We start from the raw sequence: 20,435 nt of genomic DNA on the forward strand, positions 1-20,435 counted from the left end.
GTGAGAGAGTGGCATGGACATATATACACTGCCAAATGTAAAATAGATAGCTAGTGGGAAGCAGCTGCATAGCATAGGGAGATCAGCTCGGTGCTTTGTGACCACCTAGAGGGGTGGTATAGGGAGGGTGGGAGGGAGGCTCAAGAGGGAGGGGATATGGGGATATACGTATACATACAGCTGATTCACTTTGTTGTACAGCAGAAACTAACACACCATTGTAAAACAGTTATACTCCAATAAAGATGTTAAAAAAAAATTCCCTTTCAATAAATAAATAAATAAATAAATAAAACAAAACAAAAGCAAAAGCAAACAAACCCAGACTACACATCTCCCTCCAGCTATTGTCCTAGCTTACTTTCCCGTCACAGTCAAGCTTCTTAAATGAGTTTATTCTGCCAGCAAGTATTTATTGCACACCTATGCATGCCAGGCACTGTGCTAGGTGCTGGAGAGTCAGCAGGGAAAAGGAGAAACCAGTGTCTACCCTCAATGAGTTTATCTTGTGGTGGAGGACACAGATGATAAATATATCAACATATAATGTCAGTGAGATTAATAGATGCTATAAAGTATTGGATTGGCCAAAAAAGACATTTTTCATTTTCACCAAAAACTCTATTTAACAGTGTATTCACCGTTTTGTTCCACTACCTTCTGCCATTTTTCAGGCCACTTCATAATTACATCTTCCCAAAACGTTTTATCTTTTTGAGCAAAGAACTGTTCCAGGTGCCTTTTATAGTTTTCCAGGGAACTGAATTTTTTTCCATTAAGAGGATTTTGTAAAGACCGAAATAAATGGAAAGCCAAAGGTGCAATGTCTGGTGAATACAGCAGATGAATCGGAACTTCCCAGCCCAGCTGTAACAGTTTTTGCCTGCTCATCAAAGAAACATGTGGTCTTGTGTTATCCTGATGGAAGATTCTGCGTTTTCTATTGACTAATTCCGAACGTTTTTGTCGAGTGCTGCTTTCAGTTGGTCTAATTGGGAGCGGTACTTGTTGGAATTAATCGTTTGGTTTTCTGAAAGGAGCTCTTAATAGAGCACTCCTTCTAATCCCACCATATACACAACATCACCTTCTTTGGATGAAGACCGGCCTTTGGTGTGGTTGGTGGGGGTTCATTTCGCTTGCCCCACAGTCTCCTCCACTCCACATTATTGTACAGCATTCACTTGTCATCGCCCGTCACAATTTGTTTAAAAATGGGACATTTTCATTACGTTTCAGTAGAGAATCACAGGCGGAAATACGGTCAAGAAGGTTTTTTTCGCTTAACCTGTGTGGAACCCAAACATCAAAGCGATGAACATAACCAAACTGGTGCAAATGATTTTCAGCACTTGATTTGGATATTTTGAGTATGTCCGCTATCTCTCGCGTGGCATAACGTTGATTGTTCTCAATTAATGTCTCGATTTGATCGCTGTCAACTTCAACTGGTCTACCCGACTGTGGAGCATCGTCCAGTGAGAAATCTCCAGCACAAAACTTTCCAAACCCCTTTGGACATGTTCGCTCAGTCACAGCACCTTCTCCATACACTGCACAAATCTTTTTTTACGTTTCAGTTCTGTTTTTACCTTTCTTGAAATAATAAAGCATCATATGCTGAAAATGTTGCTTTTTTGCTTCCATCTTCAATATTAAAATGGCTACACAAAAATTCACCAATTTTGATAAGTATTTTTTTAATGCACGCTGATATGACAGCTGTCACAGTACAATCTAACAAAATTGTTTCGAATGAAGTTAAAGACAACTAAGTGCTACTAGAGCCATCTGACGGAAAAAACGACCGAACGAACTTTTTGGCCAAACCAAGTAAGATGATGTGAAGCAGGGGACACGGAGTGAGCAGGAAATCGGTCGCTGTTTTAGACAGAGGGTCAGGAGAGTTCTCTCTAAGGATGTAACATTTGAGCCAAGACCAGAAGAGAGTGAGATAATTAATCTGAGACCATCAAGGAGAAGAAGCTTCCAGATAGACGGAACAACAAATTCGAAGTCCTGCAGCAGCTACAAGCAGGAAATTTCGATGGAAGGGCAGGAAGGCTCTAGTGGCTGAGTGAGCAGGGCAGGGGCAGGGCCCAGGGCTTAGGGTGGCCATACATCCAGTAATGCCCTGGACTGTCTTGGCATAGTTAGTGTTGCCTCCTTTCACTCTCAGAGGTGCCCCATGCTTAGATGATAAATAATATAGTCACCCTATGTATAGGCCACGGTAAACAGTTGGCATTTTATTCTGAATGTGATGGGAAGCCTATGGATGGTTTTGGGCAGGAAGTGATGTGATCTGACTGACATTTTAAATGATCATGACCAAGTACTTGAAACGCTCTCTGGCTCCTGTAACACCCACCCTTGGCTCTCCTCCACCTCCCAGCTGTTCCTTCTCAGTTCCCTCCGGCAGCTCTTTCTCTTCTACTCAACATCTAAATATTGGGGTTTCTCTAGACCAGTGGTTCTCAACTGGGGGTGATTTCTCCCCGAGGGGACATTTGGTACTATCTAGAGACATTTTTAATTGTCACGACTGGGGCAGGTACTACTGGCACGTAGTGAGTAGAGGCCAGGGATGCTGCTAAACATCCAACAATGCACAGAACAGCCCCACCGATAAAGAATTTTCCAACCCAAAATATCAAATGGGACTAAGGTCAAGACACCCCTGTACTAGATTAGCACTGTCCAGTAGAAATAGAATGGGGAGGAGCATAAACAATTAATTTTTAAAAAAACTAAAAAGAAAACAAGTGAAGTTAATTTTAATAATATATTTTATTTAATCCAATATGTATAAAATATTATAATCTCGGGGCTTCCCTGGTGGAGCCGTGGTTAAGAATCCACCTGTCAAAGCAGGGGACACGGGTTCGATCCCTGGGCCGGGAAGATCCCACATGCCGCTGAGCAACTAAGCCCGTGCGCCACAACTACTGAGCCTGAGCTCTAGAGCCTGCGAGCCACAACTACTGAGCCCGCGCACCACAGCTACTGAAGCCCACGCACCTAGAGCCCGTGCTCCGCAACAAGAGAAGCCACCGCAATGAGAAGCCCGCGCACTGCAACAAAGAGTAGCCCCCGCTCACGGCAACTAAAGAAAGCCTGCGCGCAGCAACGAAGACCCAACGCAGCCATAAATAAATAAATTTTTAAAAATATTATAATCTCAACATGTTATCAATATTAAAAATATAAATGAGAGCTCGTCCTTTCTCCCTCCCTCCCTTCCTTCCTCCCCTCCTTCCTCTCTCTCTTTTTCTTTCTTTCTTAAATCTGGTGTGTATCTCACTTACTAACAAAGCAATTCAGTACAGGCAGATTTCAAGTGCTTAGTAGCCACATGTGTCTCGTGGCTATTGTATTGATGGCACAGCTCTAGGCTCAGTAGTAGATACTATAGCCTGATGTTTAAGAGCTATACAGGTAGTAAAGTCTAGTGGTTTGGCTCTGGAACCAAACTGCCTTGTTGAATTCCAGCCCTTCCATTTACCCTCTGTAGAGTTGCTCCACCTCTCTTTGCCTTTTTTTCTCATTTACAAAGTGAGGATGATAATAATTTTACTACTTTATAGAGTTGTTGAGAATGAAGTGAGTTAATAGTTACAAAACAGTTTCAGGTGTTATAATAAGTGCTTACCAAGCATTAGCTATTTAGCTAGGCCCCATCCACACTTTCTTTCTGGGTAATCTGTCTACTCCTATAACTTTAAGTGCCACCTATTACCTAATGACTTCCAAATTTAAATATTCAGCTTCAACCCCTCTTCTGAGCTCCTATTTATCTGTGCACTCCTTTTTTTGGGGGGGGGGCTTCATTGTTGCGCACGGGCTTTCTCTAGTTGCGGCGAGCAGGGGCTACTCTTCATTGCAGTGCGCAGGCTTCTCATTGCGGTGGCTTCTCTTGCTGCAGAGCATGGGCTCTAGGTGTGCAGGCTTCAGTAGTTGTGACTCGCGGGCTCTAGAGCGCAGGCTCAGTAGTTGTGGCGCACGGGCTTAGTTGCTCCACGGCATGTGGGATCATCCCGGACCAGGGATCGAACCTGTGTCCCCTGCATTGGCAGGTGGATTCTCAACCACTGCGCCACCAGGGAAGTCCCTGTGCACTCCATTTTGATGACCCGGGGCATCTCACATGAACATACCTACAACGGAGCTTGATCTTCCCCTGCCAATCTGCTCTACTGCCAGTCCCTGTGACCTCAGTCACACGCAGGGCAGATCTCTGGGTAACATGGCTGATTTCTGCCTTTCCAGGGAATGCAGAGTGCACGGATTGCACAACTTCTGTGTTGGTTGAGGTTTCCATTCCACTGGTACATGTCCATGGAAGTTATGTGAGTGCTGAGGGCATTTGGAAAAAGAGAGTCCATAGGTATGGCTGGGGTGAACACCAGGGCCTCCAGAGGAAGCCCAAGCTCCAGGTTCTGACTGCGCATGCCAGCTGTGTACCCATGCATGTCTATACCTATGTGTCCGTATACTTGGCCATGTGGTAGTGTCTGTGGACACGTGTGGAAGGGGGCATGGGATTGTTCTGTCCCACCACCATAATCAAGTGTCCCCAAGCAGGTCTTACAGTGGGAGTGAAAGCGCAGTTATTCTCAGATGACTAACCCCACTCTCCCAAATGAGGAAGTGGCTTCCTCTGTGTCCTGGGGGGTGAGTCAAAGGGAAAGACTTTGTCTCTGACCCACCACATGGAGACCACCTTCCCACCTCCTCCTCCCAGCTCATGAAGTCCACCTTCCAGGATGCCCCCATTCCATTTCCTTCTGAGCTTTGGGGGGTCTCTCTGAGGCACTGGCCCATGAGGATGGCAGGTGAATCTCAGAATCTTCCTTGAGCCTCCCTCCCTAGGGGCAGGGCAGTCGGAGCCCCTACCTAGTGAACAGTGTGGTCTGTTGTAGGGGGGAGGAGGGTCCCAGGAAGGGAGGCTGGAGGGTGCCACCCACCCCCTTTTGAGGCCCTGCAACAGCTTCAGGAATGGGCCCTCTTCAGGCACTCTTGGCCTCCCAGGACAGCTCTGCCTCTGGTGAACTGGGAATTCCCAGGGACACCCACGATCAAGACAGGTCTTCAGGCACCTTGGCCAGAGCCGGTCCTGCGCAGGTGATGCAGCCACAACTTCGGCCATCCCTTTTGGGGATGGCCCCCTCACCCACATTCTACTTGCTCTGGACCCCTTTGGGAGAAGCTGCCAGAGAATTCTGGCCGAGATTCAGGCCACAGCCACTCCACCGACCTCTCCAAACCGATGTGTCTGCCGCCCCCAGAACCCCAGGAGGCAGGAGCCGGCGAGGGGACCTCTAAAGAGGCTGAGGCATAGCGGAGCGGCGCCTCCACAAGCCGACAGCGCCCCGGGGCGAACCAGGGACAGACTGGGACCCCTTGGCTTCCCCGGGGGCCTCCAAGGGCACCTGCCCAAGGCCACCCAGCGCGCGGCGGCCGAGGGAGCGGAGCCGGACCTCCCAGCCGTCGGCGGGGCGGCGACCGCCCGGGGCCTTCCCACGGCTCGGCCAGCGCGTCACAGAGGGGGCAAGGGGGCGCCCGGGGCTGCGACGCAGGAAGGCGCCCTGGGAAAGGGCGGTGGCTGCGCCCCCGGGGCGGGGCCGGGGCGGGGCCCGACTTCCCGGCTCGCCGCCCGCGCCGCCGGGCGGAGACCCACGCAGCCCGCGCTCACGATGAAGCGGCCACGGGAGCCGAGCGGCTCCGACAGCGAGTCCGACGGACCCATCGACGTGGGCCACGAGGGCGAGCTGAGGTAAGGCGGGCTGGGGGCGCGGGGCGCGCCGGGGCGAGCAGGCTGGGGAGCAAGCCGACGGGCCGGCGAGCGCGGGGCCAGTCCTGGAGCGACCAGGGTAGACGCAGGTGTGGCGCCACCGTTACGCGCACGAGTGCCCGGGATCCTGTGCGCTCTCGGCCGTTTAGGGCTCGAGATGCTGGGACGGAGTTCAGCTCGGGGTCTGAGGTCCGGTTGGAGATCTCTTTCTGTCCAAGTGAGGCTACTGGCGAGGACTTTTTTTTTTAATTTATTTTAATTTTATTTATTTTTGGCTGCGTTGGGTCTTTGTTGCTGCGCGGGGGCTACTCTTGGTTGCGGTGCGCGGGCTTCTCATTGCGGTGGCTTCTCTTTGTTGTGGAGCATGGATTTCTAGGCGCGCGGGCTTCAGTAGTTGTGACACGTGGCTCAGTAGTTGTGGCGAACGGGCTTAGTTGCTCCGCAGCATGTGGGATCTTCCTGGACCAGGGCTCGAACCCCTGTCCCCTGAGTTGGCAGGTGGATTCTTAACCACTGCGCTACCAGGGAGGACTTTTCCCTGAAGATCTTAGGAAACCCTCATGGACTGTTGGTATCACACCCCCTGGTCCTGAAGTAGAGTAGTCACTACTCTGCGGAGTAACCATACTTTCTTAATTTTACCCTAGCTGAGGTGCAGTTTTCATATAGTACACACACACACACACACACACACACACACACACACACACACACACACACAAAACTTCCAGGGGAAGAAAATCTTTGGAATTAAGGTTTTAATATTGAAGAAAATAATCACTGACTTGCCCATGGTCCTTGCAAGGGCCTAGACTCTGATTCCAGTGCTCTTTCTACTGCACCAGTCTGCTGCCAATATCTTTCAACTCTTCGTACGTTTTCTGACCCTGCTTCAAACCTGTAGAACAAACTGAACCTGTATAAGTTCTGTTATGTCCCAGTTCTGTGAACAATCTAAGCTTCAGTTTCTTCATCTGCAAAATGGGTATAAATAATAGAACTGACCTCATAGGATAATTAGGAAAATCAGATGAGATAACCTATGTCAAGGGCTTCACACAGAGCCCAGCACATAGCAAATGCTTAAGTAGTATCAAGCACCCACTATGTGATAGTCAGAACCCTGAAAGAGCAGCAGGGACTGACTGGGAGTCTGCAGACTTGGGTCCCAGCCCCAAATCTGCCACCAGGTTACCGTGTGACCTTGGGGCATTGCTTTCCCTTTGTGAGGCTGTTTCCTCATCAGTAAAATAAAGGAGAACAGGGAGTGGGAAAAGGAAGCCTATCTGGTCCCTCCTGGCTCATCCAAACCTGACTCTCTAGAATAGATTTGAAAGGGGGATTCAGTTCATTCTTAGAGATGTTTTTGAGGGTATTTCATACTTTCAGTGATCTCCAGTTTTCTGAGACCAGGGGATCCTGCCTCAGTCACAAGTCCCAGTAAAGTGCCACCAGCTTCCAATTCTTTCTAGCTTACAATAGGAGGTAATTTCCCATCCATGAGGTTTTGGGGTATATAATAACATTCCCTATGCAACTTAATAACCTTTTAAAATTGTTTAGCAGAAACTGCTCTTTAGAGAATCAATTCTCTGAGTCTGTGCTTGCTAGGAGCAGGAGAAGGGCCCAGCACCATGGGGTGGGGGGTTGGCGGGTAGGTGTCTCAAGCTCAGTGTCATTGGGTCTTCATGAATCAGAGGCATGAAATTGGTGTCAGAGAGCTAGGCTGATTGGAGCTGCCTTCTGTCCTCCAAGAATTTGCAGCCTGGTCAGTGACCTGCCAGGTCACACAAAGTCCATGGACAGGATGGAGGATGGAAGGAGAGATAGACTGTGGGCTGTGAGGGCACCTGAGCAGGGAGAGGTCACTCACAACCAAAAGTGCAGGGAGAGCTTCCTGAAGGCGGTGGCATTTGGACTATGGCATAAAGGATCGGTAGGCAGTTTTTTTCCTATACATTTTGTCCTTTCAACTAGAGTCCATTTTTTTAGACTGTCTAGATTCTTAGGCAAGCAGACCCCCCCAGAGGAGAGAAGCAGTTGGACATCTGGCAGAGGCTGACTTATAGACCCCTCTTTGTAGCACTCACCAAAGGGCCCTCCCCCCAGCAGACATCAATGCTTCAATTCAGGGAGTGCTGAACGATGCCTGCTGTGGCCCAGACCCTGGGCTGGGCGTGGGGGGCCCAGATGTATCCTGCTCAGCCTCTGCCCTCAGGGAACTCTCAGAGAAGAAGAGCTTCATGGACAAAGAAAGCCAGATGAACATTGGCAAGGGCCAGGGGACTGGAGCAGCCAGCCTCCCCAGGGTCAGAGGCAGGGTGCAAATCCCCCCCACCCTGTAAGAGTAAAGAGCAGGTTGTGTTCCATTGCCACCGTAGGCATCTGCCTGGTGGTAGTGTCCTGCCCCATATATGGGAATCACCCTCAGAGCTCCTATCTGAACACAGCCCCCTGACACATGTGGGTCCAAACTGAGAATATTGTCTCCCCGCTCCCTCTGCAAAAATTTAATGAGCACCTGCCACGTCAGGCACTGGGTCAGGGTCTGTGGGTCATTTAAGGCACATGGTGGCCTTTGAAGTCTCACCACCATTAACTTGGGCAAGTGACTACCCTTTTCTGAATTCTAATTTTGTCCTTTACAAAATGGGGATGCTAATACCTTACCTCATCGGGTGAGGCTTTGATGAGGTAATGGACTTAAGGCATACAGCTCCCTGCTTTGGCACAAGGCAACTTCCAATGAAAGCTGCTCTCTAAGGGGTCGCCGTTCAGTTGGAGGGTGCCATGTCCGTGAGGCAACATGGTCTGCTGAAAAGCCTGGACATCTGAAGACTGGACTTTGTGTCTCTGTCACTCCAGCTATCAAGTGATTATTTTTCCTAAGTGTGAAATGGCCCAATAATATACTTAACTCATTGTATGATAAATGAGACAAGTGAACATGGAAGTGCTCTCTAGAACAAAAAGTACTGGCTATGAAACGTACATGGTGGGATGAAGACTGTATGGGGAGAACTGGATGAAAAGCCAGTAGACTTGGCTCCAGTTCTGGAATTTCCTCTAATTTGCTGTGTGGCCTGGAGCAGATCCCTTCCCCTCTCTGAGTTTCCTCATTTTCCAAGTAGGCTCGGTGCTCTCTGAGAGCCCTTCATTGGAGACATTGTGATTCTGCCTTCGGTTGATGGAAAATGAGCGGGGTCACCTGCAAGGGCTCCTCGGGGGAGTTCCCCAAAAGGAAGAGAGGGTGAGCGCTGAGGGTAGTCAGGACTAGCAGCCAGACCACCTGGAAAGCTGCTCCTCCCCCAAGAGACCACCCCAGAATTCTGGCTAGGGACCCCTTGAGGCCCATGGAGCAGATCTTGGGGGTCAACATATCTTCTCTGGGTCCATGAAAATCTGCCTTATTTTCAGACTCTCAGACAAGAATCTCTCACATCCTCTCCCAATGTCAGGGCCAGATCACAGCCTGGAAAAGAGCTAGCTCTGGCTGAGCTCTTGGGAGCTTTAAGGCTAAGGGGACTGGAGGGCTATTCAGACAGACAGGAAATAGGAATCAGGAGGGAAAACAATGCTGATTTTGAAGCCAGAAGATGTGGATTCCCATGCTGGCTTTGCTCCTCAGCAGCTGCGTAGGCTGGGCAAGCTGCCTTACCTCCCCAGCGCTCGGCATCCTCATCTGTAAAATGGGGCTTCCCCTCAAAGGAGGGAAGTATATGTCGTGATGCCGAGAAAGCTGTGAAGTGAGGTTTGCCCGTGGGATACGGGAGTGGGGGGAGAGGGATAACACTGCCGAGAACCAGGAGAGTGGAAAAAGGGTGGCTGAGCTGCCATGCTCTGAAAGGGGTGTGTCAGCCTCCAACAGATGGTCCCTGAGGAGGGATCAGGCTGAGAGGCAGTGACGTGAGCAGTGGTAACCCAATACCCCAGGAGACACCTTATCCAAGCTGTGGGGACAAAGGCCGTGTTTCTTAGTAGACCTTGGCTCTTGTGGCTTGTCCAGACTGAAGCTTTGTAAACAAGCTGCCCTACAGATCTCAGGATCTGGCCACCTGAGCCCTGGATCTAGCTTGCTGACCCATCCCTCCCACGAGCTTTCATAGGCCTCTTACTTTCTTGTCCAGATGTTTGGATGGAGATACCCTTTTCCAGATGTAGCGAGATGAAGCCAGGGACATAGCAGTAGGTTTGACAAATGTTGATCTGGTCTCCCATGCAACCTTATCTCTTTAAGCAGTTGATGAAAATGATCCAACCTCTAATGCCAAGAGGGTCGTCACGTGGGCTGGGACCCTCCCGGTGAGCCACATATGCCCCCATTCCACAAAATCCTCAGACATAGATTTTTTTTTTTAATATTTGTTTATTTATTTGGCTGCGTCGGGTCTTAGTTGAGGCACACCGGATCTTGGTTGAGGCCTGTGGGTTCTTTCATTGCAGCACACGGGCTTCTCTTTAGCCGTGGCATGTAGGTTTTTCTCTCTCTCGTTGTGTAGTGCGGGCTCCAGGGTGCGTGGGCTCTGTAGTTTGCAGCGCGTGGGCTCTCTCGTCGAGGTGCACAAGCTCAGTAGTTGTGGTGCGCAGGCTTAGTTGCCCCGAGGCATGTGGGATCTTAGTTCTCCCACCAGGGATCGAACCCGCGTCCCCTGCATTGGAAGGCGGATTCTTTACCACTGGACCGCCAGGGAAGTCCCAAGACATAGATTTTACGGTCTCACCGCTCTGTTCTCCGGTGATGCCAAAGATGAGGGCAGGAAGAGGAGCTCAACCACGAGCTCTGTCATGTCACTTGCTGAGTACTGGGTAGAGCTGTGAATGAGACAGATATGGTTCATGGCCTCATGGATCTTACAGACTTGATGGAGAGATAGACATTAATCAAATAATCATATAAATATAAGCAACAAATGGGCACAAATGCTATGACTGCAGGATGCTAGGATAGTGTAAAGCAGGGGGTATCAAGTGGGAGGGGCGATGTCAGAAAACGCTCCCCTGGAAGTTGACGTTTGAGTTGAGATCTGAAAGGTGGTAGAAGTTACTAGGCAAAGGGGCTGGGGCTTGGGGGTGGGGAGAGGGAGTGGACCAGAGAGTTCTGTGCTAGGGGAACAGTATGTGCCACCACAGGAAGGAGTTAGTGCATTCACAGGCTGGAGCGCAAAGAGCAAAAGAGAATTGAGTCTAGGAGGTGACAGGGGCCTGCTGGGCTCCCTGAAAGATGGTAGCCTTGATCCTAAAAGCATTGGGAAGGCCCTGTAAGAGAGTGACATGATCAGATTTGCATTTAGATGATCACTCTGCCCGCTTGTAGGAAGTAGCGGGTGTAATAGACTCCTGCAGTCTAGAAAGATGATGGAGGCTTGGTCCCGAGATCGGCAGTGGAGATAAGGGGGACAGGTGTGAGATGTATTTTAGACATGGAATGGGCAGGTTTTGATGGGGTAGGTGAGGACAGAGGAGGAATGAAAGGTGGTGGCCGGGCGTCCACCTTGCAGAAGTGGGATATGGGTGCCTTCGCTGAGATGGGAACCTAGGCAGAAGAGGAGAGGTGGAGGCAAGCTCTTGGGTTCCTGTTCAGATGTGTGGCATTTCGCGTTCTGAAATAGCAGGGGAGTCACCTTGTCTAAAGTTATTTGTGGCTGTGATGTCTCCAGTGGGAGCTGGGCTCTGGAGGGCTGGAGCCTGGCTGAGGGCATCCAGTCCAGCCCTAGGTCTGAGTGGGCCTCTGGCGTGTTGGCCAAGTGAATGATCCTAAGTGCAGCCCAGAGTATCTCCTTCACTCCAAGAGAGCCTCTGAAGCGGGAAACCATTAAGAGGGCGAGCAGTTGAGCTGAGGAGGATTTGGTCAGTCTGGGCAGGAAAAGCCCCAGAGGGCTGAGCCTCCTCCCGGTGATGGGAACTCCTGGGTTGCCAGCAAACATACATCCTTCAGCCAAGCCCGGGGACCGGAGGCCTGACACGATGATGAGGGGCTGGAGCCTTCTGGGGAGGCTGGGGCCACGTCCCAAGAGTCCAGAGTCCGAGAGGGCCCTGTGACCCAGATGTCGCCTCCCCCTCGCCCGGGCCGCGCAGCGTGGGAGGAGGCGGCAGCTGCAGGCCGGGTGGAGGGCGGGCGACCGGCGCGCCCGGCCCGTGGGAAGCGGCGGCATCTGTTCTTTCCACGCTCGTTCCCAGCGGCTCCCTCTGAAACCTAACCCGCAGGCCCGGCCCCGCCGCCGCCGCCCGTGCCCTCGCCCGCCCCGCCCGGGGGATCGGGTTGCAGGAGCCGGGCGGCCGGGCTGCGGTTACCCCGACGGCCGCGGCAGCAGCGAGGGCGAGGGGCGAGGGGCAGGAGGAAAGGCCGAGCGGGTCAGGTCCGGGCGAGAGCCAAATCCCCCCACCCATGGCCCCAGCCGCCGGCGACTCTGGGGCAGGAAGCTCTGTGCAGGGGAGGACTTGGCCCGGGGAGAAATGAGCCCCCGGGGAGAAGGGGAGAGAAGGCGTCCCCGCCCACGCCTGCCCTGCGCCTCTTCCCGGCCTGGGAGACCTCGGCCGCCTGGGAGGGGTCTGTGCCCGCCCACAGCCGGCCTCCGAGGTCGGCCCAGGCCAGGGAGATGGTCCTCTGCAAAATCAGCCTTTCTTTTCCTCTCCAGCCAGATGGCCCGGCCGCTGTCCACCCCCAGCCCTTCACAAATGCAAGCCAGGAAGAAACGCAGAGGGGTGAGTGTGTATCTCAGCAGAGCTGTCGGACAAATGTTTGCCCTGAGTTCCCAGGGGCCTGGCACAGAGAAGCCTGGTCAGAAACACCACCGGGAAGCGACCCTGCCTGGGTTCAAGTCCCAGCTTTGCCAGTAGCTAGCTGGGTGACTTTGTGCAAGCCACTTAATCTCTGTGTGCCTCATTTTTTCATCTGTGTAACTGAAATAATGATGGTACCCATCTCAAAGGGTTGTTTTGAAGTGAATTAATGTAATGCACTCAGAACAGAACCTGACGCACAATTAGCCATTATCATTTATTCCAGCCTTCCCCTGCTTCTGTCTGAGCTCAGAACTTTCCTTCCCTCTTAGTGTGCTGAGGGGTAGGGAAGGGGGACAGAAGAAGGAGGAGCCCGTCCTTGCTCTTGGCCCTACTTTTCTCCCAGGATACAGCTGTGCTTCTGCCCTGGGAGTCCAGAGACCGGAATCTGGCAGAGACCAGCCCTGCCACTCACTAACCAAAAGACCTTAAGCAGCCACTTCCACCCAGGCCTCGTTCTCTTTATCTGTGAAATGGGTGTTGTAATTTCTGTCCTGCTATCAGTATTCTGCTACCAGTATTGTGAGATGAGAGTGAGCTTGTGGGAATGAAAGGCCTTCCCAGCTGGAGAGAGCAATGCCTGGGACTCCTCAGACCTCATGACCCAGCACCTCAAGGGGTCTCCCTGGCCGAGGAGGGGCCTCCAGACCTGCTCCAGTGCTGTGGCTGGTGTTCCTCTTTTAATTGGTTGGTGCCCTGCTGTATCAGTGGTTAAACGTTTTGAATACCACCCCTTAGATCAAGACAAGAGATCTGAGTTCTAGTCCCAGCCTTGCACTTCCTTGCTGTGTGACCTTAAGCAAATCCTGCCCCTCTCTGAGCCTCATTTTCCTCTTCCATAATATAAAAATGGATTTATCTCCCTGACAGAAATATTGTGACAGAAGATATGAGTCAGTTGCCCGTCAAGGCGTGTTGGAAACTGTGATGAAGTGCCTACTTGGTTTTTGTTTGTTTGTTTGTTTGTTTCATCATTGTTTTTTAGATCATAGAGAAACGGCGCCGGGACCGCATCAACAGCAGCCTTTCTGAACTGCGGCGCTTGGTCCCCACTGCCTTTGAGAAGCAGGTATGTGACATTGCTGAATGTGCTAGAGGAAATGCTGTGCGGGTGGCAGATAAGGTTCACTTCTCACGGCATCTCTTATCAATTGGTGGCAGCTGCCTGAAGTGCTGTGATATCATTTACTGATATCTGTTGATGGCCAAGAATAAGGGGGATGGAAATTCATATTTACTGAGGTGTCTCAGGGGTTGTGGCTTTATGTCCATCATCCGGTTGCACTGAATGCTCAGAATGATCCTGAAGGGTAGCGATTATTATGCACATTGCACAAGTAAGGAAACTGAAGCACAGAGAGGTGAAGTAACTTATACCAGATCACACAGCTAGTAAGTAGCAGAGCGGAACTGGACACAGACTGTGTGATCCTAAAGTGCCCTATCCCTCTGCACTACTGACATTTCCAGAACTATCTGAAAGTAGAACAGGCCGCTTGGGGAGTGAAGTCTCTTGTCATTGAACATGCTGGGGTGGAGGGGCTCCAGTGGGGAGTCAGACAGTTGAATCAATCAGACAGCCTCAAAGATTCTCACCGTGTGCGCCAAGGCACGGTCATAGGTCCTGTGTCTTCCTTTCTGCTGGTGAGAACAAGTCAGTCATTCCACAGACATTCACTAAAACCTTCACCGGTCCAGCCATGAACTAGACCTGGTACCTACCTTCAAGGGACTCACATGGAGAGTCCGACCCTCAGGTTTCACCTGGGAGACCAGGTGATGCTGGAGGCTTCGGAAACACTCCTCAAGAGAGAGAATGGAGACAGAGCAGATGCTTTGGAATAAGACAGTGAGCCCGATCTTGGGTGTGTGTGGCGAGTGTGAAGTTGGATTCCCGGTAAAGCTGGTCTAGGAGGCAGGTGAGGATGCAGGAGTGACATTCTGGTGATGGTGCCTGCAGCCATGGAGGTAGAGGGGACCCTCCGAGGAGAGTGCACAGAGCGAGAAAAAAGTGAGCCATCACCCACTGGGAACACCACCGTTTTAAGAGACAGAGCAAGAAAGCAGGGGAGGAGGGCTTTCAGGAAGAATGGTCAGCAATGTGGTGGACAGGTGGGCTAAAATGAGAACTGAAGAGAATGGGTTAGATTTGGTGGGCTTGGCTAAAGCAGAAGCCCGATTGCAGGCAGTGGTGGAGTGGGAGGAGGAGGAGAAAACTGAGGTCGTTAGTGCTGATGACACCATGCGGGGGAGGTGGGCGACAGAGGTCAGCTGAAGGCCGCCACTCTTCTGTCTTCTGTACACACAGGGCTCCTCCAAGCTGGAGAAAGCCGAGGTCCTGCAGATGACGGTAGATCACTTGAAAATGCTCCACGCCACTGGCGGGACAGGTACTGATGCTCTACTTTCCTGGAACCATTCCTGCAGCCAATATTTGGGGGCTGGACCCTGGGGATACTTTGGTGAGCAAAGTAGATGTGGTCCCTGCCCTCATGGAGCTCCCAGTTCACAGAGGTGCTGAAGCAGATCCAGGTGGAACGTTCGCAAAGCTTGTCTTTGTTCTTTTGGCATTGCCCTCTCCGCTTTTATTGCCTCCATGTGTCCTAGCCCTTTCCTCAACTCCACTCCTTCCAGCCTTGAACCTTGGAGGAACTCTTCTACAACAGATTACTGATCCCCCCGCCCCCAGGGCCTCGTTAAGCATCAGCCTGAATGAGCTTATTCTCACTGTGATCCCAGTGGGAGGGACACGCCTGAGATATTTAGCCACAGCGCCTCGCTAGTGTGCCGACCCACCGGTCTAGACTTCTGAGCTCTTGTGTCCTTGGCAGTGCTGGGGGGATATGTCACGCTCACCGCTGAAGATCAGTCGTGGGACTTTAGTAGGATGCGAATGTTAGCGCCTTCTGTTATTTTGAGCTAGTCCACTACAAAAAAGTCACGGAACTGTGACTTTTAAAAGACCTCTGGACAGATGGAAATTCTGTGTGCCTGAAGCCGCTCTGTGTGTTTTGGTAATTTCACAATTGGGAAACCTTGAAAGCTCCACTGACCTTGGCTCCAAAGACTTAAGTCTTGAAGCCTTAAGTTGCTGCCCCCTCAAGGGGATGGTTGCATGTTAAGCAGCCCAGCCTGGTGCCTCTCAAGCCTCGGCGGGCAGCAGTGTCATGTCGGGGCAGACAGTGAAGTGGGTCACAGCCCAGAGATCCCAAGGCAGTGAGTCTGGATTGGAGTTTAGGAATCTGCCAGTTTAGCAAACACGCCCGATAACCCTGCTGCAGGTGGTCACTTGGAGAACTTGTGCCAAAGGAATGCACAGCCAACAGTGGAAACTGTCTCTAATCAACCAATGGAGGAGGAATTTCAAGCTACATTTATATTTATCCAATTAAAAGAAAACTAGTGACTAATATTTGGGCAGCATTTTATAGTTTTCCAAATGCTTTCTCTAATGTTATCTCATTTGATTCTCACAAGAACCTCGAGGGTGGGTGTTGTTATCCTCACTGTTTTTCTGGCTAAGGGCTGATGGGAAGACAGAGAATTGGCTTAGAGCACTGGCTTTGTATTTGAACACTGAGTTTACTACTTACTAGCTTTAGGACCTTGGACAAATGATTTAAGCTCTTTATTCCTCAGTTTCCTTATCTCTAAAATGGGAATAATGATAGGGTTTTTAAAAATATAAATTTATTTATTTTTGGCTGCGTTGGGTCTTCGTTGCTGCGCGCGGGCTCTCGCTAGTTGTGGAGAGCGGGGGCTGCTCTTCGTTGCGGTGCGCGGGCTTCTCATTGCGGTGGCTTCTCTTATTGCGGAGCACGGGCTCTAGGCGTGCGGGCTTCAGTAGTTGTGGCACTGAAGTGCGGGCTCAGTAGTTGTCGCTCGTGGGCTCTGGAACACAGGCTCAGTAGTTGTGGTGCACGGGCTTAGTTGCTTAGTTGGCATGTGGGATCTTCCGGGACCAGGGCTCGAACCCGTGTCCCCTGCATTGGCAGGAGGATTCTTAACCACTGCCCCATAATGGTTATAATGATAGGTTTTTATGAGGTTTATATTAGCTAATGCAAATTAAGTGCTTAGGGAGAACTCAGCAAATGTTAGTGAAAAAAGAACAGTGAACAGAGAAAGGTGATGGGATTTGCTCAAAGTTGCACAACTAAGAATACAGCAGAGCCAGGTCTCGCCGCCTAGGAGGCCTGGCTCCAAACATCATCTCCCGCCAAGCTGTTCCTCTGTGTGGACCTCAGCCGTGAACCAGGGACCCGATATTTGCTACCATGATCATGAAGCCAGTGCTCACTGGGGCTGTTCTGTCTTTGCCCAGAAGGTGGTCGAGAGACGGGCAGGTGAAGCTGTGAGAATGTGAATACTTCTGCAGGCAGTCCCCCTGGTCATCCCTCACTGAAGTCAAGCCAAAGACAGGGTCCCTGACCTGAGGGCAGCAGCTGAGGACCAGAGTGGGGTCCTGCTTTCTAGACTGCTCTTTGGGCTGGGGAACAAACTCGAGTGCTTATGGGGGCCAAACCAGTCATATAAATGACAGCTAACTTTTCATTTGTTAAGCATTTCTGTGCACCATTTCATTTCACCCTCCCATCTATACATGGCAGGGCCTGTTATATACCCATTTCACAGCTAAGGAAATCAAGGCATGGAGAGATCGAGACTTGTCCATAGTCAGGGCGCTAGTTAAATCCATGGTCAAGCAGCTGGCCCCCAAAGACCTCATGCTTCATTGCTACCCTATGCTCTCCTCTCCAAGGAGTCTCCCAGCTCTGATGGCTGCTGCCGCCGCCTCCCAGCATCTGCCTCCATCAGTAGGCAGGGTTGTTCTACACCTCCATGTGCACAATGCTTTCACATCTGGCAAGTGTCTATTTAAATGAAGTTATCTGGGCCGCAGATTTCCTTCTTTGGGTTAATCATGAATGGTGATGAAAGCAACACTTTATATTTTATAATGTTTCATAGTGTAGTGAACTCATTTGATCCGCACAGACCACCCCCTCTACCACAGTAGGGATGATTATTCCCACTTTAAGATGGTGAGACTGGGGCTCAGAGAGGTGAGGTGACATGCCCAAGGTCACCCAGGGGGTGAGTGGGGAAAGCAGGTCCAGAACTCAGACAGTCTGACCCCAGGCTCAGTGCTTGTCTCCTGCCTGGCATGCCCTCATCGTGCCTCACTTTGCAGGATTCTTTGATGCTCGAGCCCTGGCAGTCGACTTCCGGAGCATCGGTTTTCGGGAGTGCCTTACTGAGGTCGTCAGGTACCTGGGGGTCCTGGAAGGGCCCAGCAGCCGTGCAGACCCGGTGCGGATTCGCCTTCTCTCTCACCTCAACAGCTATGCAGCCGAGATGGAACCTTCACCCACGCCCGCTGGGCCCCTGGCCTTTCCTGCCTGGCCCTGGTCCTTCTTCCATAGCTGTCCAGGGCTATCTGCCCCGAGCAGCCAGCTCGCCATCCTAGGAAGAGTGCCCGACCCCATCCTCCCCAGCACCTCCTCTCTGGCTTACCCCATCCCGGCCTTCAGAACCACTCCCTTGCGCAGAGCCACTGGCACCATCCTGCCAGCCCGGAGGAATTTGCTGCCCAGTCGAGGGGCATCTTCTACCCGGAGGGCCCGACCCCCGGAGAGGCCAGCTGCACCCCTGCCCCCCAGTGGCAGGGCTGCCAGGAGCAGCCACATGGCACCCCTCCTACGATCTTCTTCCCCCGCCCCTCCTGGCATTGTGGGGTCTCCTGCTTATGTGGCTGTTCCTGGGTCTTCCCAGGGGGCAGCTGGGAGGCCAGCAGGAGCTGTGCTTTGCCACTCCTGGGTCTCTGAAATCACTGAAGTCGGGGCTTTCTGAGCTGGCTTTGCCCCCCAGGAATGAGGAGAGTTATTTTTCCAGGAGCTCTACAAATGGTGTTGCCTTTTCTGCTCTGCTTTCTGGACTGGTTCATATATGAAGGTGCCTTCTCCACCCAGCAGAGGCCCCCTTCTCCTTTGGCCCCTCTCCCCTCCTCACTGCTTGTCCCAGCTTCTCCTGGGGCTGTTCTGATCTCAGAAGCTTGGTCTCATTTTTTTTCCCTGGAGAGATGAGTCCCAGGAGAGCCCCCCAAGAGCTGTACCCAGACCCCTCTCCTGCTCCAGGACACATGGGCAGTAGGCATTAATCTCAGGTTGGGGAACAACGCTTTAACCTAAAATGCACAATGACCTAAGGCACGCTGCTCCCCTAGAGATCAGACCCCAGCCAAGAGCAGTGACTGTCTGGCTGCAGCCTTCCCAGGCCCCCAGGGGCCGGAACATAGTGTCTGTCTCACTTCCTGAGACAGTAACCACACGGGGCCACAAAGAGGTCTCCTGGGAACCCTGTCTGCCCCAGCCCACCTGTCTCCCGCCCACTGCGGTGAACCCAGAACAGACCTGCTGTCCACCACGGCCAAGGCTGGGGACTGGGAGCCCAGCAGGGCCCGTTCCTGCCCTCTTGCCAGCTGCCGACACCTACCCTCCAGCTGACCAGCAGTTCCCCGCACACAGCTGGGAGGTCTCTGGGCTCCGTGACAGGGTGTACTCACCACCAGGCCTCGGACAGCGTCCCCAGACAGGAGCCAGGCTTGAGCCACAGAGAACCCAGCTCCCTGCCTACCACACAGTCGCCGTCCTCCAGGCCTTTGGTCCCGTCGGATGCACGGTGCGGAGGCCATGTTCCCACGTGATGGCGCCCCGAGAGGAATCCTCTTGGGATTCAGCACCAGACATTTGTGCTGCCTGTTTTGCATCCGACTCACGGGGCTCAGACTGCTGGGACCGCCAAGGGCTGTCAGGCTGGACGAAAATAACCGCGAGGAGGGGCGAGAGGAAGGACAGTCAGAGGCGGCTCAGCCCTTCAAGGTCACACAGTGGGTCGAGGGCCTGAGATCCTGTTCACCCGGGATTCCACGCGGCTGGCTCTGCTCAAAGGCCATGCATGGCGCTACCCAGCTTCAGCCCAGGCCACTTTCCCTCTAACAGAGGGAACAAACGGCCCAGAGACCTTTCCCAGTGGAGCAGCAGGAACTGGACAAGACAGGGACAGACCAGAAGCGACACACAGCCGGCCCAGTGCTGCCAGATGGTTGTTAAAATGTAGAAACACTTCTGTGCTCATTGACAAACCTGCTTTCCCTGAGTGTTCCCACCACATGGCTCTTCTCCCAGGACCCCGTGCTGGTTAATGCCCAGCTGACCCAAGGCCGTGGGGCCCTCCAGCTGGCAAGTCATTGGTGCTTATTCTGCACTGGTTATTAAATGCTTCTGATGTCACCCCTGGAAGAGTCTCCCACTCCCGTCCTTTGATGGAACTACCCTCCCCAGAGGCTGAACTGAGGAGACTCCAGGAGCTCAAAAAGTAGAGTCTGCAAAAGCCCTGGGGAAAAAGGGCCTTTTCAGAGAAGTGGGTAGGAGGGCAGAGATCATTTAAATGACCCAGAAAGCTCTTTTGAGAAGGCAAATTCCTCAAGGAGGGATAAAGAACTAAAGTAATTCTTTTACTCCTCAGTGTGAGGTAGTTGGATCAGATATTGCTCTCCTCCTGGACCCATCTGCGTGTACAGCAGTGAGGAGGTGTCATTTCAGGGAGTGGGTCACTGGCCAGGAGTGCTCCTGAGGCAGACAGAGGTAGAGGGAAATAGCGAGGGAGGGAAGGCAGTCAGCAGGCTTCCAGGAGTTGGGAGGGGTGCAGAGGGAGGTGGCAGAAGGCAAAGACCAACTTCACCTTTTTCACAAGGGGCGGGAAGAACGGCGCTGCCCACCCCCCGCCCCGCACTCTCCCCCTCCTCCTCCTCCCCCTCCTCCCCCGCACTCTCCCCCCCTCCTCCTCCCCCTCCTCTCCT

General features: G+C 52.2%; 1 protein-coding gene across 3 annotated transcripts; it reads left to right on the plus strand.

Moving 5' to 3' along the window:
* The first annotated feature begins 5,654 nt into the window (after positions 1 to 5,654).
* On the plus strand, positions 5,655 to 19,146 carry HEYL (hes related family bHLH transcription factor with YRPW motif like). 3 transcript variants are annotated; one of them, XM_024125745.2, is made up of 5 exons: positions 5,655 to 5,776; positions 12,430 to 12,496; positions 13,560 to 13,643; positions 14,883 to 14,964; positions 17,769 to 19,146. In XM_024125745.2, exons 1-5 carry the CDS (start codon positions 5,697 to 5,699, stop codon positions 18,425 to 18,427), a joined length of 972 nt encoding a protein of 323 aa, XP_023981513.1. In that variant the 5' UTR covers positions 5,655 to 5,696; the 3' UTR covers positions 18,428 to 19,146. The 3 variants fall into 3 exon arrangements, with proteins under 3 accessions (XP_023981513.1, XP_028341750.1, XP_007120868.2); XM_028485949.1 differs by lacking the exon at positions 5,655 to 5,776 and adding an exon at positions 12,084 to 12,150; XM_007120806.4 differs by lacking the exon at positions 5,655 to 5,776 and having other exon boundaries at positions 12,207 to 12,496.
* Positions 19,147 to 20,435: the final 1,289 nt, after the last annotated feature.

This window comes from Physeter macrocephalus, chromosome 3 (genome assembly GCF_002837175.3).
Source record: "Physeter macrocephalus isolate SW-GA chromosome 3, ASM283717v5, whole genome shotgun sequence".
Taxonomy (NCBI): Eukaryota; Metazoa; Chordata; class Mammalia; order Artiodactyla; family Physeteridae; genus Physeter; species Physeter macrocephalus.